Here is a 17,970-nt window from a genome sequence, read left to right on the forward strand (position 1 = left end):
ATCTTTTATTCAATTGTGAAAGACAAGTTTTCAAGTCAATTTTTTTAATGTTGCTTTGCTAAGGAAATAGCCTAATGCTGTTGACGTCCCAGAAATGTGTGATACTGTTTCTTTCAGTCTATCAATGCTTACTCACATTACTTCTCTGTGATCTCAGACTACAAACAAAATACCCTTTTCTCTTGAATTTAATTATTATTATTATTATTATTTTTTTTGACAGATTAAGGTAGATTTTGCTCTTAATCTTTCTTCAAAGTTTGTATGTCGATCGTATTCTAAGGTGCAGCTATATTGTTTCAGATCTGACTTAGTATTTTGTTGCTGTGCTATATGGTATGAGACAGAACTGGAAGCTTGTCTGAAGATCTCAACCATAATACGGCCTTGTGCCACAGGCCTTAATCCATCCTTTCCCACTCTGAGAGTTGCACTGAAGCATGAGCAAGAGAAGGGAAAACATTCCTGCTAGGAGAATCATATACATACTTGCTTTTATACTAGTATAGTATATATATGTTTACGTACATAATGCACGTATTCATTAAGCACATATGCTTCGATGCTAGTATAGCTTTTAGGGTGGCAAACACTGCTTTGTGGATTTTATACAATAGACTATGATAAGAGTATGTGTGAAGGGGGACACTTGTTATCAAAGAACTCCAAGCACATTAAAAGTCATCAGAATTACTCTAGGACATGATGAAGGTAAAACCTGCTAGAACAGTAATCCCAACCATCCGCTTGTAATTTTGGACAGTGCTAAACTTAGCCAGATGACTTTCTGTGTCAAAAGATCCAGTGTATTATCGAATCGTTTGAGCTGAAAGGAATCTTTAAAGGCCTGGTCCTACTCCCTGCAATGAAGAGACACCCACAGTTTGAGCAGGAGCTCAAACCCCCTCCAGCCTGACTCTGAGTGTCTCCAGGGATGGGGCATCCATTACCTCATCTCTGGGAAACCTGTGTCAGTCCCTCACTGTCCTTACTGTAAAAAAACCATATTGCTTATATTCAATCTAAATATCTCCTCCTTTGATTTGAAACCATTTTCCCTTGTCCTATCACAACAGACCCTTCTAGTGAGTTTGTCTTCCTTATTTCTTACAGTTCCCCCTTTAGATACTGCTAATGCGTCCACAAATATTTCTTATTCATTAATTCAAGACAGATCATCTCTCACTATGCATCTTTCCATACTCTAGTCCAAAATGTAAGCAGGAAAGGTAAGACAGACATCCTAACAGACATTTCTGGAAAATTAAAACATACATGTTGAAAATTGTAGAGTGGATAGTAGCCACTATTGGTACTGACTTTGAAAAGACTGTGATTTGCTTCCATAAATTTTTCAGTCATAAAACAGCATAAAACCTGTATATAGGTACTAGGAAGTATTTGTGATCTCGGTGTATGACTGCCCAGTAACAAAATACAAGCACAATTTTTCTGTTATTAACAACTAGACTTCATCAATTTAGTTGATCATCTGCTCTTTATCTGTCCTTCTTCCAATAAAAGATAACTGCTCTTGCCAATCTCGTCATTCTACTTGGCAGGAAATGAGTTCTTCTCATGCTGTCAGCTTCTTAATATTTTCTCTTAATTTACAGAACTGAAACCAACACATATTAGCTGGCAGCCTTCAGTAAATGCAAGCGCACACCATACTGACAGATATGCCAACACTGAGCTGACCGTGAGGCGTGGACAACCCTTCACTATTACTCTGTACTTCAACAGACAAAAGAACCCTGAGGAGAGCCTAGCTTTTGTCACTGAAATAGGTAATGCTCCCTTAGATTACTCCACACTTACTCAGCTGTAAGCACTATTCCTTCTACCTTCCCCTTATTATCACAGAATGGCTCAGATTGGAGGGGACTTTAAAGATCATCCAGTTCCAACCCCCTGTTGTGGGCTGGTTGCCACCCACCAGATCAGGGCCCAGAGCCCCATTCAACCCAGTCTTGAATGCCTCTGGAGAGTTTAAAGCTATTAAAGAGTTTAAAGTATCAGACCGTGCAAACATTTGGTCCCCTTTTTGCCTGTAAGCTCCATTCATGTACTGGAGGGCCACAATGAGGTTTCCCTGGAGCCTTTTTTTCTCCAAGTTGAAAAAGCCCAACTCCCTCAGCCAGTCTTCACAGGAGAGGCACTGCAGCCCTCTGAGCATCTTCGTCGCCCTCCTCCAGACCCACTCCAACATCTCCACATCTCTCCTACACTGGGGACCACAGGCCTGGATGCAATACTGCAGGTGGCATGAGGGCAGAATAGACGGGGACAATCACCTCCTTGCTCACAGCCAGCCCTCTGTTGATGCCGCCCAGGATGCTATTGGCCTTCCAGGCTGCAAGCACACACTGCTGGCTCACGTCTAGCTTTTCATCCACCAGGACTCCCAAGTCCTTCTCCAGCAGGTCTGCTCTCAGAGCAGACAGACGCTACTCTGTGTGTGTATCCAGGTTTGCCTCAACCCAAGTTGAGGCAACTTACACTTGACCTTGTTAAACCTCATAAGAATCTCATATATCCAATTCTTGAGTGCATCCAGGTCTCTCTGGATGGTGTTTCTCCTTTCTATTTTGCCAACTTACTATTATGCTTAGAGATTCAATTTTTCTTTGTGCATTTCTAACACTTCTTCCCCCCACAATATGTTCCTTTGTAGCCTAAGTGTGAGGTTAATACTAAAGTAACCTTTTAGAATGTAAACTAATTGCCTCATCTTTCTGGCAGGACCAGCCCCCTCAGAATCTCATCGTACAAGGGCTGTATTTAACCTCTCTGAGGTGGGAGCAAGTGGCTGGAGTGCTGCCCAGGGACCCAGTGAGTCTGGACATATGACCTTTATAATATCTAGCCCAGCTAATGCCATCATTGGACGATACAATCTCTTCCTCCAGGTAAACTCAGGAAACAAGATCTTCTCCAGATTCCTGGGGCAGTTTGTGATTCTTTTCAATCCTTGGTGCCCAGGTAGGTACTGATGACTTTTCTCTTGAATGAAACTGATCTATTAGCTTGCTCCTTCAAGCTGCCTTTCTTTGGGTTGCTATATCTCAGCTATGCATTCACAGATCTTGTTTCACTACATTAAAAACGCACCACTTCTCTCACCTCTTTAATGAAATGTGCTCTATGGAATGACTATAGACTGTCTTCAGGACTGAGCAGATCACATATTCTGTAGATGAGAAACTAACAGGCTTTCGTTTGCACATGTACATTTCAGAAAATAAAGCATACAGTAACTCACACCAAAATCAATGCAATACTGCTCTTGTACATGTTATCTGCAGAGATAGTAGCCCAAACAATCCTTATAAAAACTGATAGAGGACTAATGTGAAGATTGGTACTTCCCACATCTTCATAATGGGTTGAAAAGGGCCTTCTCTTGCTGCTCCCATTTTTAATTTCTGCAGCCTCAGCGTGCTGCAGAAGAAATGCAAATTCCCAAACTCAGATTTTGCAAATCCATGACAGAAACCTGGATTAGCATTAAACTATATCACTCTAAGGTTAAGAGAGCCTGTAAGACAAGAGAAATAGAGAAATTGTTGCCAGATGATAAAGTAAGCAATGTCCTTATAATTTAAAACTAATGATTTTGCAGAAAAGCCCTCCAGATTTACCTGACCATGCTATGACCACTGCTAAAAAAAACAAGTATCATTCAAGTACGATGTGGCTAAATAAGTTGCTGCTCCTGAGAGACAGGAACAGATTCAATTTGAGGATACATTACCACTATAGGAAGTGCCATAGTAAAAGGAAATAGAAAAATTATGTTCCCTGCAAATGACTGTCTGTAGATACATTTCCACATAGGAGCTTAGTCATTAAGCTGGAAAAGACAGGAATTAATTCATACATGTAATATCAGTAAATGAATACTTAAAGCAGTCAAGGTTCAAATAGAAATCGTGAGGGATATGGAAGTACTTACAGGTCAAATGATGAGAACCACAGTAAAATGTCCCTGAAACGACAAATGCAATCTTAAACTGCATAAGAGGAAATACCTCCTCAGATGTATAATTAATAACACTGCACAAAAAGTTAATGTGGCCTCACTTGGGCTATTCTTTCAGTTAGTCATTCTTGAACAGGAAGTAACATTCCTGAACAGGAGTATAACATGTTCAGAGCAGTGTTACTACTGTGACTGAAAACACAAAAAGCCTTTTGGATAGGAAAAAAAACTACTTAAAATTTTTAGTTTACCCAACAGGAAGCAATTAATTTCACAGACTGCATTTCTAAAATAGATACAGAATTTGGAAACAGGAAATTCCATCTTCTAAGAATGGTAAAATTAACAATAATTATTAATTATTAATTCATGTACGAAATGATGTTTTAATATTAAATGTCTTTACGAAACTTTAATAAAAGGAAATCTCTCCAAGATACTTGCAGCCTCAGCCATTCCGATATTCTGACATAATCTTTTTACTTGCAGGAAGGAAGGGAAGGGAAGTTCCCTTAGGAAGGTAAAAAAGTTGACTCAATAGAACAGAAAACTTTTATAAATATTTTCTTAAATCCTGAAGTTTCTGAAAATAATTTTCAATATTATGATATTAAACAGAGCCAAGCAGATAGTACTACATAAGGAGAGAACAAATCAACCTAAAAATCTGTGGGAAGCCAATGCTCCTGCAGAAGCTACGCACCGTGTCAGAGTAGGGCAACTAGTGAGTAGCAATGCAATCAAAGAGAACAGTTCAACAGGCTCTCCTAATAACATTCTGATAGTTGTTTGGATCAGGCAAGTAGAGATCTTTGTTTGAGACTTTTAAAACAAGATGATCGTGACTGGAAAATAAAGGAAAATATTATTTGCATGATTATTTTCAAATGTCTTTTCTAACTACTCTAACAAAGCATAGAACTCCAGAGAGCCAGCTGGGATTTTTTTTCATCTTCCTCACAAAATTGAAACATAAAGACAGGCAACATTTGTATAATACAAAAAGGCTATACTAAAATTGAGGAAAATAGTCACAGTAATAACATGCCTTTTTTTTTTTTTCCCCCCTTCCACCAGGACATATACAATAACAAGGAATTTTTACTGAACTGCACATGTCCAGGGAGTTATAACATTGAGATGTGGTTTTCCAAATAGTAAAGTTAGTTCCACACTTTAGATAATGATAGAAATATTTTTCAAAGGTTGCAAGTTTTCCCCATTTTAAGTGTAAAAGCATGTACAACTTGGTTTTCAGGTGATGATGTCTACATTGCTAATGAAAATGAGAGACAGGAATATGTTCTAAATGAAAATGGAATTATCTTTGTGGGCAATGCAAAGTACATTGAAGCAAGAGGATGGTACTATGGACAGGTAAGCTGCAGAAAGTTCATTTGTCTCCAATATCATTTTAACTTACCATTGTTTGCTTCTTTGATAAGTAATACATATTTATATGCAAACTGGACAAACCTGGCTGGCTCTGCTTGTGGTGTGCTCACTGTGTGTCTAGCATGACTTTGGCTTGAGAGCTTAGCACAGCACTGCAGCTAGTGTTGACTTCTACAAGTACTGTGTGCTCCAAATACATTTATAGAGCTTATCTGTGAGCAGAGCATCCACAGTACAAATGAAAATATTCTCATGGGGCTGCAAGATACCCATTGTTTTTAATGAAATTACAACCGGCCAGAAATGACACTGACATAATTCCAGGGAATCCAGTAACTGCAGACAGAATAAGCTTGCCAGTTGTAGTTTTACAGAAGTCATTTCTCCTGATGGACAAAGGCACTATGCCAAACTCATGGTTTGTTTAGATATCCTTGGCTTTAGCCAATATTGTAGTCTGAATTGCACACTGACTTTATGCCTCACTGTCCCTATAATCTTTGGTCTGGAATACCTCAGAAAGGAGGAACTGTAGTGAAATCTGCTCTGATCATGTTAGAGTAACTATTTTCTTAAAAATTTCTCCTACCTTATCAGTTTCAAGATCAACTCCTAAACACCTGTCTCACCATGCTTGATCTGAGTCTATACTATCGTCAGGATCCAGTTGTTGATGTAGCTCGAAGAGGAGACCCTAAATATGTGGGCCGAGTCATCAGTTCTATGGTAAGAAATGGACAACTTACTCTATAAAAAGCAGAATGCATTAGTTGCCCTATATATGGTATATTACACACAACTGCTTTTGCCTGTTCTGTCCATTTTTAGATCAATGGAAACGATAACGATAATGGAGTTCTCCTGGGAAAGTGGCAAGGAAATTTCCATTCACATGAGAATCCATCCAGATGGGATGGCAGCGTAGTAATCCTCGAGAAATGGCGTCAAGATAACTATAGGCCTGTTCAATACGGCCAGTGCTGGGTGTTTGCAGGTGTGATGTGTACAGGTAAGCATTGAGAGTAAAGGACTGTGGTGAAACAGAGGCACTTCGTGACCTCGGGTTTTTTCAGACCTACAAAGCAGTTAATTCTATAAAGAGGAACAGTGCTTTGAAGGCATCCTGAAGAATCAAATATTTTGATTGAGATAAATCTCAGACACATGATCTATTATAATCTATTACAAAAGTGTTGTTTTTTTTTTTGTGTTTGTTTGTTTGTTTTTAATGTATTTCAGTTCTGAGGTGTTTGGGGATCCCAACTCGTTTGGTTTCCAATTTTAACTCTGCCCATGACGTGGATAGAAATCTGAGCATTGATAAGTACTACGACAGCTCTGGAAAAAGTCTTAATATCAGCAAGGATTCCACATGGTAAATATAAGTTTTTGCATCTCCAAGCAGTTAGAATGTCATGTAAAACTATATTCCATTGTTTTGGGGAAACATTTACTTCAAACAAACAAAAAAAATCCAAAACACACATTTTTTTTTCAGTCCCATACTTCAAACTAATTGCAACTTTCATAAAAATGTAAAATGCTTCCACTGACAATGTACCAGATTCAAAGTCTCTTACTTATTAACTCTTAAGCAACCTGTTTGTGATAACACGACTCTGCGCCTTCCACATTCTTAACTAGTTTACTGCTACAATAACTTTCTTTCACCACACATTCAAAGCCTCTGTTTCTCAGCTTCCAATGTCATACCCTTAGGGACATAAGAGCCTCCCCAGTAAGATTTCCAGCACTCCTTTAGATAGCCTTTCACTTTACAGGGCAAAAATAAGAGATAATTCAAATACAATTTGCAAGTGGAAGAAAATAAGGTTATCAGGAGAAGTAAACACAGATTCAGCAAGGGAGAATCATGCTTGATCATTCGCTAGCATTCTGTGATATTGTGACTGCCTGGATAAATGAGCAGAGGGCAGTAGATGTTGTCTATCTTGACTTCAGCAGGGCTTTTGACACTGTCTCCCAGAACATCCTTCTAGATAAGCTTAGGAAGCATGAAATAGATGAGCAGTGAGGTGGATTGAGACCTGGCTGATTGGCAGAGCTTGGAGGTTTGTGATCAATGGTGCTGAGCCTACTTGAAGGCCTGTAGTTGGCACTGGGTCTAGTCTTGTTCAACATATTCATTGGTGACCTGGATGAAGGGACGGAATGTCTGCTGATGATACAAAGCTGGGAGGAATGGCTGACACAGCAGAAGGTTGTGCTGCCATTCAACAAGACCAGGAGAGGCTAGAGAATTAGATAAAGACGAACCTTACAAGGTTCAACACGGGCAACTGTAGGGTCCTACACCTGGGGAGGAATAACTGCATGCATCAGTACGGGTTGGGGGCTGACCTGCTGGAAGAGAGTTCTGTAGAGAAGGACCTAGGTGTCCTGGTGGACACCAGGTTGACCATAAGCCAGTAGTGTGCCTTTGTGGCTAAGATGGTCAATGCTATCCCTCAGGATATCAATTTAAAAAAAAAAAAAAAGTAGTGGCTAGCAGGTCAAGGAAGGTTCTCCTCTTCAATGTTACTTCTAGTTCAGAAAGTCCCTAATTTTCTGACTGCTAGAAACTAGATGGGTACATCAGGGGAAGGATCACTCTGATCACACGCTGTTCCTAGATTTTTTCTAATCACTTCCTGCTGCACACAACTACAGATGAACTATTTAATGTTATGAATAATTTGAGTATAGCTGTCCCAAGTTTCTTTTTAACTTGTAGCCCTCACATTTGAAGGTTACTGAGCTCAATCCCCAAACACTGTCCATATCCAAGGCCTAAATCTTTCCTGTTACCCCCAAAGTAAGCTGTTCAGTTCCACATACTCACTGCTTTTGTTCTCTTTTTATTACAGAGGCCTACAACTCAACAGCAGGCAGTAAATCTGTACCTCATAGAAAGCAGTGAGCTGCTGTAAACAGATAACTTATGTCATGTCTTACACAATTTAAAAAACAAAAAAAAACAAAAACAAAAAAAACCAATTCCCTACACCTTTCAATCTGTGAGCCTATATGTCTCTATATTACTATGCTTTCTAGACATTGTACTCTGTCTCTAGGGATTATCATGTCTGGAATGAAAGCTGGTTCATTCGCCCAGATCTGGGAGCACGATACAATGGATGGCAGGTTTTAGATGCGACTCCACAGGAACAAAGCAAAGGTAACAGTGTAATGACTTAACGTTCCTTTTCCAAACTGAGTACGATTAATCAAGTCTGACACTTTTTTTTTTTTATGCCTTAGGATTATTCCAGTGCGGGCCTGCATCTGTTGTAGCCATCAAAGAAGGTGATGTAGACCTGGATTACGACACCTTATTTGTGTACACAGAGGTGAATGCCGATTGCAACAGATGGATTGTATACAATGATGGAACTAAGAAAAGAGTTTATTGTGATACTGAAATAATTGGCAGGTTTATCAGCACCAAAGCTGTTGGCAGTAATTCCCGTGTGGACATCACTTATAACTACAAATATCCAGAAGGTAGTGTTTGTTATCATAATTTATGCCTTTCTGAACTCCTGGTGATAGGATGGGTAGCCTGTTTAGCTTGGGTATTTTCTGAAGGAATCTGAGAAATATTTCTGTTGTCAGACTATTTTCCTAATACAGCAAGTATTATATTTTTGTTTTTGTGTACTTGCTAGCATCCTTACTATGACAGACACTAAACATACTTCAGTCTCTCACACAAAATTACAAAATGAAATATATACAAAAAACAGAGCTCTGAGTTTCAGAGGCAGAAAAATGCAAATTTTCATAAGAAGTCTTAGAGTCCACTGATTGTAGTAATGGAAGTTGTTAGATTAGTAAATAGTAGCATTTCATTTACCTTGCAGAGGGGTGAGGACAACCACCAAGGCTTTAATCAAATACCTTAAACCAGTCTTCTAATTCTAGACATCTATTCCCCAAATGACCACACACTCAGTTTCTCTCAAAGAAACTCTACTGTGTCCATTCCAACTCTTCAATTTTTCTTTTTGAAGACCCCATTTTACCCTGCTCCCATGAGTGGTGACTCAGCCTTCCTGTCTGACTTATTCACCAAACTATGCTCTCTTGTGCTTCTACTTTGACATCCAGCCATCAGCTAACCAGCTGTTATGTGTTTGCACTCTCTGTAGACACAGTCTTCAGAGTATTGGATTCTGAAAACAAAACAGTTGGGAAACAGGAAAGGTAGAAAGTGTCATTCATCTGTACTTAAGAAAATGAAACAGCAACTGTTAAAATCCGCTTAGCTATATAGCACGTTTGCAGGAATATTTTTAGATGCCTAATTTCTGAAGGGAGATATGTCTTTAAATAAGAGTTACAGCTTGCTGTTCAGAATCAGTGGCTGTATTTCAGCACTTCCCTCTGCAAGGTTTTAGCGCAACCACCTTTAATACAGAGGCTGTTTATCATCAGATTAGCAGTGACACCTACAACACTACTGCATATTCTGAAAAAGAAATCTTGCATTTTCAAAAAAATCCACCAACAAATGCATGATATTTCATTTCAGTAACTTATTCACCTTAGTACATTATGTTTATTACTTTTATGAGAAAAAAGAAAAAGACTATTAAAAATATGAGGAACTTTCAAGTATTTCATATTTCTAGACAGTATAAAGCTGAGACTCTTTGTCATTCTGATAGCTTTTACATAGAGGAGGCCCAGTGGCACAAAAAAAAAAAAAAAAGTATGAATTTTACTCGGTTCTCGTTTAACCAGGCTCTTCTGAAGAAAGAAGAGTTTACAAGAAGGCCTTGGCCAAGATATTTGGATCACACATCACAGAAGGACACACCGCTTCCCCACATGAAAGACTTTCAGACTCAGTGAGAAACCCTGGGATCTCTGGGAAGTTCAAGCTGGCTGAACCTCCAGTGTTTGGCAAAGACATTAACCTCATCTTAATTCTCAATAACCTATCCACTGACCACAAGACTGTGAAAGTGGACATCAGTGCGTCAAGTGTACTGTACACTAGGAGAGCAGTGGCAGAGATCCTGAAAGCAAACACCTCTGTGGATCTTGGTTCTAAGCAAGGTAACTTCTGATAACCCCAAGGAGCATTTCTACAGCTCTTCTTAGCCATTAAAATGACCTGAAGGCAAACAGAAGGAAGAAACATTGATATAATGTCCATATCAGTCTTACAGTACATTGACTTATTCCATCTCCCAGTAGCACTGTTTATGACAAATTTTACACGATATTTTTCCCTTTAAAAACTTGCAGTAGTTCAACTGGGAAGTGAAGGTCTCATGAGTTGTTATAAAGAAGGAATCTATATTAGAGCACCAGAAACAACACAATGTCCCTGTTTATTGCAGGGGAGTTGGACCTTCCAGGGTCCCTCCCAACTCAAACAGTTCTATGATATGTGTGCCCATGATCAATACAATACATATAGGAACACACTTTACTCTAACAAGGAATTAAGAAGCCTGTTGTATAAAGATCTTTTTAATCTCCAGGGGCTCCCCTCCTTTCTCATACACACACCCTATACATAGCAGAAAAATATTAGGACTAAGACAAAAAACAGCTGACTAGAATGCTTGAAAAAGATCTCTTGAACAGGCTTTCTTCTTGACTGAAGTAAACAAATAGGATATAGGCATATAACTATTTGTTCTCTCCATAACTAGTAAAAACTCACAGGGACAGAAATCCAGTGAAATGCAGATAAGAAGATTCTGCTTCAGGCCAAAATCTTCCATTCCAAACTGTAAGGGTGAAATGAGCTCTTTAAAGCAGAAAAAAAAGACTCTGCAGTAGAAGGAAGTGTACAACTGGCCGCACAAGGAAGAAATATATAGACCCCTGCTGTCTTATCTTCTGCTCTCTTCCATAATTTCAAACACTCACTTTTCTTTAGTATTCTTTCAGAATGTAATAGTCCCTACATGTTTGAATTGCAGAGAAACATATCCAGTTAAAGATCCCTTATGCTTACTATGGGAAAAACTTGACTACTGACAAAAGGATCCAGGTTACTGCTTTATGTGAAGTCATGCACATGAATGGGGTTAAGCTGCTGGTGGAGAAGACAATCATTTTAGAGGACACAAACATTATCATTAAGGTAAACAATTCCCTTACTGATACCCTAAATAGACAGAAAGAACTAAAGGGCCTTCCTGAAGCTCAGTACTTAAAATGAGAATTTGAGGATAAATGCATGAAATTGGACTGCAGTTCCAGCTGTTATTCTAAAAGTTTGCCTGCTTAATCTGAGAAAGTATGTTTTCTCAAAATGGCAGTGTATGAGAGAGGCCACTTTGAATCTGCTTTGTTACCATTCTTCTTTCCCAGTCACATTCCACTGCTTTGATTTTACAGAAATTTTTTCTGTTCCATATTTATTCCAGCTATTAGCAAGTGTTCAGATTGCCTTCAAACAATTTTGACTTCTCCCAGAGTAGAGCTAAACCCTGAATTCTAATCTACATCAGGGCCAGTTTATATAGTTTTAACAATTTAACCAAATTAATTACGTGCCCTAAAAAAACACCAACCCAAATATCAGACAGATTTAATGATATGTCTATGTAATCAGTGCTCTATTTCACTGAAGTGGTATAAAAAAAAAAAAGACAACATTGTATGCAGCTCAAAAGGGAGAATTTCTTCTCAAAAAGAACAGTGATGCAGTGGTACAAGCTGCCCAGGGAAGTGATGGAGTTATTGTCCCTGGGGGCATTTAAGGAAAGGGTAGATGTGGTACTTAGGGACATGGGTTAGTGGGCAATATTGGAGGTAGATGGATGGTTGGACTAGATGACCTTGGAAGTCTTTTCTAACCTTAATGATTCTATAGCACTATTTAGCTAATCCAAATCCAGCTTCAAGTATTAGGAAAGCATACCAACTATGTGTTAAATTCCAGTACTCCTATCAATATCTCATTCATCTTCAAATATAAAGAGATGCTCTCCTTACAGTTCAACTGAGAAAAGTATAAGTGAATAATGGGAAAAGTGTCTTTGTCATTTAGATTCCTCGCCGGGTTGTAGTGAACAAAGCTGCAACTATAGAGATCTCCTATGCCAATCCACTCCCTGAACCTGTGGACCGCTGTGTACTGCTGGTGACTTTGATGAATCAACGGGTCAAGATACAGTAAGTGAAAGCTGTTGCATTTACTCAGTGCATGATCAATTGCATGGTTAGTTTCTCAGTTAAAAAAAAAAATAATAATGTAAATTCTCATTGCTGTGTAATAAATATTCTATTTATTAACACCAAAATGCTACCAAATAAATACATACTGAGAATGAATGATTTCTCAACCATGTATTATCTTGCTACCTAAGAACTTCTTCAAGAACTAAAAACTGCTAACAGCCTTCTTGGGAAAGCATGTGCACACATTCTTTTGTCTCTGTTACTTCTTTCACTGTTTGGCTTTTTATCTACAATACCCCTGTAGTACTAAAGTAAATCTGAGCTAGAGTAAATAAATAGGATAGCGTCTTAGCTTCCTTTGTTTCAGCCCAAAAAGAAGTTGCTCTGCTCTACTTCCAAGTAGGAGAAAACTGTCTTTTCAAAACTATGAGCAGAAGTGTTCTATTACCTTTTTTTTACCCCAATCCTTGGACGCTTTATTTTTTAAACAAATTCACTCAGTGTTGAGTATTAATTACCTAAAGCTTGTTTTATAATACAGCCAGACTTTCTGTGGCTCTGGAAATATTTGGACATAACTCATAAAATATGGAAAATAATTTCTGGCCATCAGGAGAAAAATATATAACCATATTACTGGCAAAACGGATACGAGTCAAGCATCATCAACAGACCTTTAACATCAGTCTTCCTATTCCAACTTTCTGTGCTGACTATCCAAACTTGTATCCAGTTCTAACACAGAAGCATGAAGTAGAGATTCAAACCTTCATCATTCTGTTCTAGACTAAACTGCAGTACTGTCCTCTCACTCTGCCCAAAACCCCATATAACTCACTGAACACAGCACTGGGTCTTCAGTAACCCATTGGTGTCCCAGCTATCGTGCAGTTCTGCTTCTTGGGAATCTCAGGAAAAGACAATACATGTCTGAATGAAATTATTTTTTGTTTTGTTTTCAGTCTAGCACGACTGGCACCAAGGGAGAGATCAAGAATTTATTTTGAATTCACACCCCGCAGGACTGGGCCCTTACAGCTGCAAGTAGACTTCTCTTGTGACAAATTTTCACATGTTAAGGGCTTTGTAACCATTGCAGTAGCACGTGCATAACATGATGGAGTCAGTCTCCTATTTCAGCATTATCACAACAGGACTTTCTTCTTCAAATAGGGAACAGTGATCATCTCTCATATTACAATAGAATTAAGTTCTCTGCTTTTACAGCACTTCATTATTTAGTCTCTAACTGTACTTCCTTTTTTCTTTTTGTCATGACATCTAGAGAAATAAACCTTCTTTCCTTGTATAGATAGATTCACTGTTATATTAAATCTACTGATTGCATTAAGCTTCAGATTTTGACTTTTCCATCAAATAATTAATGCAATCTCTTCATAATCTCATTCTAGTTACCAGCAATAAATAAAAGCTATTAAAATAACTGTATTCTTTTGTAACGAAACATACATTACGTGAAAATATTATGAGAAATCACAAGACTGAGGAAAGCTTCTTTTCTATATTTAACAAGCTTCTTACATTACAAGTGGATCTCTTCCTCCATTGTTCAGCATCTAGCAATACCTGTGACTTTGTGAATGGGGAAAAAAGCCAACAAAGACTATGAAAGCAGTCTTCCCATGGCCTGTGGGCACAGGCCTGCAACGGAGCAGACAATTCACATACATATTCAACTCAGTAATGCGACCAACTCCCAGGCAGCATGAAGCACAGGAAGAGACTTGAATTAATATAAAAGCTCAGTAACACGAGGTAACTAACACTTTTTTTTCCACCACTGTATGGTCACCAGACACAAAGAACATATTTATCATCAAATCTTCCAAACGCAACTTGTCCACAGGCAGAACCTGCTCCACACTTCTGTCACAGTGTTTGCATACAGATGTCTCTTTTGAGAGTTCCTGATCCTATCAATGCCAGGTATCAGGTCTCACCCAAACCACACTTTCAAATGGAGTCATAGAATGGCTTAGATTGGAGGGGACCTTAAAGATCACCAGTTCTAACCCTCTGCTGTAGGCAAAGTTGCCACCCACCAGCTCAGGCTGCCCATGGCCCCATCCAACCTGGCCTTGAACTACTCCAGTGATGGGTACCCACCACCTCTCTGGGAGATCCGTTCTTGTGTCTCACCACTCTCTGAACACAAACTTTCTTCCTAACATCCAATCTAAATTCCAATCTAAATGCCCCCTCTTTTAGATTAAAGCCCTTGACCCCTAGTCCTGTCACCATGTGGAAAAAAAAAAGTCTCTCTCTTGCCTATAAGCTCCCTTCATGTACTGGAGGACCACAATGAGGTCACTCCACAGCCTTCTCTTCTCCAAGCTGAACAAGCTCAACTCCCTCAGCCTGTCTTCACAGGAGAGGTGCTGCAGCCCTCTGAACATCTTCATAGCCCTCCTCTGAACCCACTCCAACAGGTCCACATCCCTCCTACACTGGGGCCCCATATCTGGATGCAGTACTGCAAATGGGACCTCACAAGGTCAGAAAGATGGGGACAATCCCCTCCTTGCTCACTGCCAGCTCTCTGTTGATGCAGCCCAGGATACATGGGTCTTCCAGGCTGCAAGTGCACACTATTGGCTCACATTCAGCTTTTTGTCCATCAGGATCCCTTACTCCTTCACCACATGGCTGCTCTCAAGTCCTACTCCCAGTCTGTACATGTATCTGGGATTGCATCAATCCAAGTGCAAACAAGCCCTCAAGCCTCTCTAGGGATGGCTAAAAAATATGGCGCTCACTCAATTGTTATTACTACCTGGGTTTAGTTTGGATCTTTTCAATACAAATTTAAGCTGCAGACAATTGATTTGCCTTTTTGGTTGCATGCAATCTTGATATGGATCTGAAAACAAAAGAAAACAGAAGAGACATTAAAAAAGGCACAAGGTAGAAGCATTGAGGCAAGGAAAATAAGGGATCACTCTTTTTCCCCACTATCCTTCTTGCTCCTAACCTATCATAGTCCATTGAAAGTGTGCAATTAATGGTGCACAACATCCTCTTGGGACAAATTGGCAGGGCACGTTTCTAGATAAGTCCTGGCATGAGATGCAGGACAAAAGAACATGACAGCTTAAAGAGCAGAGAAGTGTCTGTAATTACATGGGTAGAGCTTATGGCAGAAAAAGTGATGCTCTGCAGCTTCCTCCCGAGTCCAGCTCAAGACACCACGCCAAACAGCTACAGAGAAATTACGCAGAAGTACTAAGAATGCCAAACTATAAACAAAAAATGAGTAAAAGTAAAGGCAGACACTAATCAATCCCCTATTCTTCATAGAAACTTCTGATGCATAGGTGACTGTGTAATCATACCCTCCCAGTGGGTTGTATGGCTTCTAATGTAAGAAACACACATTACAGACAAGCACGTTAGGAACAAATAATGAGAAAAATCAAGGGTCAGTATGCCTCCAAGAAAGACTCGGTTATACAAAGTTATGCCTAAGACCTTCAGGCAGGTCTGTCTTTTTCATAAATTGATTATGCTATGCAAAGTCATGCTACTGAGTTACAGTGACATTACAAATCTGTGCAGATTACTGTACATTCCATGTTGTAGAATATGTACATGATATTCATCTGTATCTGGCCTTCTGCTCATGCAGTCTCCAGAAATGTAAGCTGACACAAACACATCTGACCACAATGAAGTTGGGTCGGAGGCACTTGCACAGATTGCAGAGAGATGAGGTGGGTGCCCCATCCCTGCAGGCATTCAGGGTCAGGCTGGACGGGCTCTGAGCACTGAAGGAGCTGTGAGTGTCCCTGTTCACTGCAGGGAGTTGGGCCAGATTGTCTTTAAAGATCCCTTCCAACTCAGAATCATAGAATCATGTAACTTTCCACTGACTCCTTAAAGACCTTTATTTTTTTTTGTTTGATCGAGTCTGGAATGTTTTCTTCCCTTAGTAGAGAAGACACCAGGATACTGATTATAATCCTTCCTCAGCCATTCACCAGTTTTAAATAGCCATAATTAGATCCAATATTGTGCAATTAAATCAGCCCTAAATAGATGCTTATGTAGGATATTACTAAAACAACAATAACTTGTAACCACAGGTCACACCCTGCTTTATATAAGCTGTAGCTTATTTAGTGGGGTCAGTACCCCTAAGCCTTTCATTACTTATGCTGGTGGGAGAGGATTCAGAAAGTTGCTGCACGCTTTTGTAGCCATAGCCTCAACTACCCAAGTGTGGAAAAGAAGAAAGAAACCTTATGGCTGGTAAGAGTTTAAAAAAAAAAAAAGAAAAAAGATTAAAAAAAGATAAAAAATAAACCATAGCTTGATTGCTCCAATCATCACTCTTCCAATACAGATAAGTGACATTTGCTGCAGAAATAGGATAAATTATATCTCATAGTTCTTGGAAAATTAGCACTTATTAGGTTATATGCATTTATTGATTAATCTATTCAAAAAGTATTTATTTGATATAATGTATCTGGAATGGTATGTTGGTTGTTGCTTTTTGTTTTGTTTTTTAACTCGTGTAACAGAAAAGTAGAAAAAGAAGCTATTCTATTTTTTTTTAAACCGCATCCATTAACTGCTCTACACAGTGCCTCAGCAGCTTTGTTGGATAGAGATGCAAGCATCAAACTGCCATACAGAAATGCTGGGCTCTAACCCCCTTATGATACCAAACTGATCAATGGCCTCACAAAGGTCATTTGATGGCCTCCAGACCCCATATCCCCTCCACAGCAAAGCAGTTATGTCAGTCTGTGTGCTCCTTGGTGGAAACATAACCCTAATATCTATGAATTGTATTGCACTGGCTCCCATGCTGACTGAAAAATTCTACAGAATGTTGCTTATAAGCACGTTCCCAAAGTCTATCCACTAGAGGAGAAACACTTTCCCAAACAACTTTTTTTAGGACTCTTTTTGAATGATGATACATTGTCAGGATTATTCAAAGTCCTTTCCCCCTCCCCCCCGAGTCCAAAAGAGAGATACTGAAACCAGAAAAAGAAATCATAAGATTAAAATTAAAACTGTTTACAGATTAAATCAAGGAGAAAGTTGGAAGTACACACCACCAAAGACTGGCATTAGAATTTATTGTGACTTGTGACATGTTCACTAAAAACGTCTCTAACTACTAGCTTTGGAAGGTGAGACAAAACATTAAAGCAGTAAATTCTTAGAGGCAACAAATGCTAGTCACTGTTGGTTTGTGGGTTATGTTTTGTTATTGTTTTTTTTTTCTTCCCCCTTTTTTCTTTTCTTTTTCTAAGTTTTCCTACTCCTCCAAGTGTCATTTCTTACTCTGTTGTACATTTTGTCTTCACCTGTGTCATTCCACACTGGAAGACCTACCAGCATTTATTAGGTCATTAAACATCATAGTCCCCCAGCATCCTTAAAAGCATAGTTCAGTTGTTATTATG

At 39.1% G+C, this 17,970-nt stretch overlaps 1 protein-coding gene across 1 annotated transcript; it reads left to right on the forward strand.

Annotated features, from left to right (window-relative positions):
- Nucleotides 1-620: 620 nt before the first annotated feature.
- LOC100542400 (protein-glutamine gamma-glutamyltransferase 6-like) lies at nucleotides 621-14,130 on the forward strand. Its single transcript, XM_019622251.2, has 13 exons — nucleotides 621-711; nucleotides 1,617-1,790; nucleotides 2,746-2,985; nucleotides 5,244-5,362; nucleotides 5,978-6,106; nucleotides 6,209-6,389; nucleotides 6,620-6,755; nucleotides 8,455-8,558; nucleotides 8,642-8,884; nucleotides 10,127-10,444; nucleotides 11,323-11,486; nucleotides 12,399-12,523; nucleotides 13,492-14,130. Exons 1-13 carry the CDS (start codon nucleotides 621-623, stop codon nucleotides 13,640-13,642), a joined length of 2,175 nt encoding a protein of 724 aa, XP_019477796.2. The 3' UTR covers nucleotides 13,643-14,130.
- Nucleotides 14,131-17,970: the final 3,840 nt, after the last annotated feature.

This window comes from Meleagris gallopavo, chromosome 22 (genome assembly GCF_000146605.3).
Source record: "Meleagris gallopavo isolate NT-WF06-2002-E0010 breed Aviagen turkey brand Nicholas breeding stock chromosome 22, Turkey_5.1, whole genome shotgun sequence".
Taxonomy (NCBI): domain Eukaryota; kingdom Metazoa; phylum Chordata; class Aves; order Galliformes; family Phasianidae; genus Meleagris; species Meleagris gallopavo.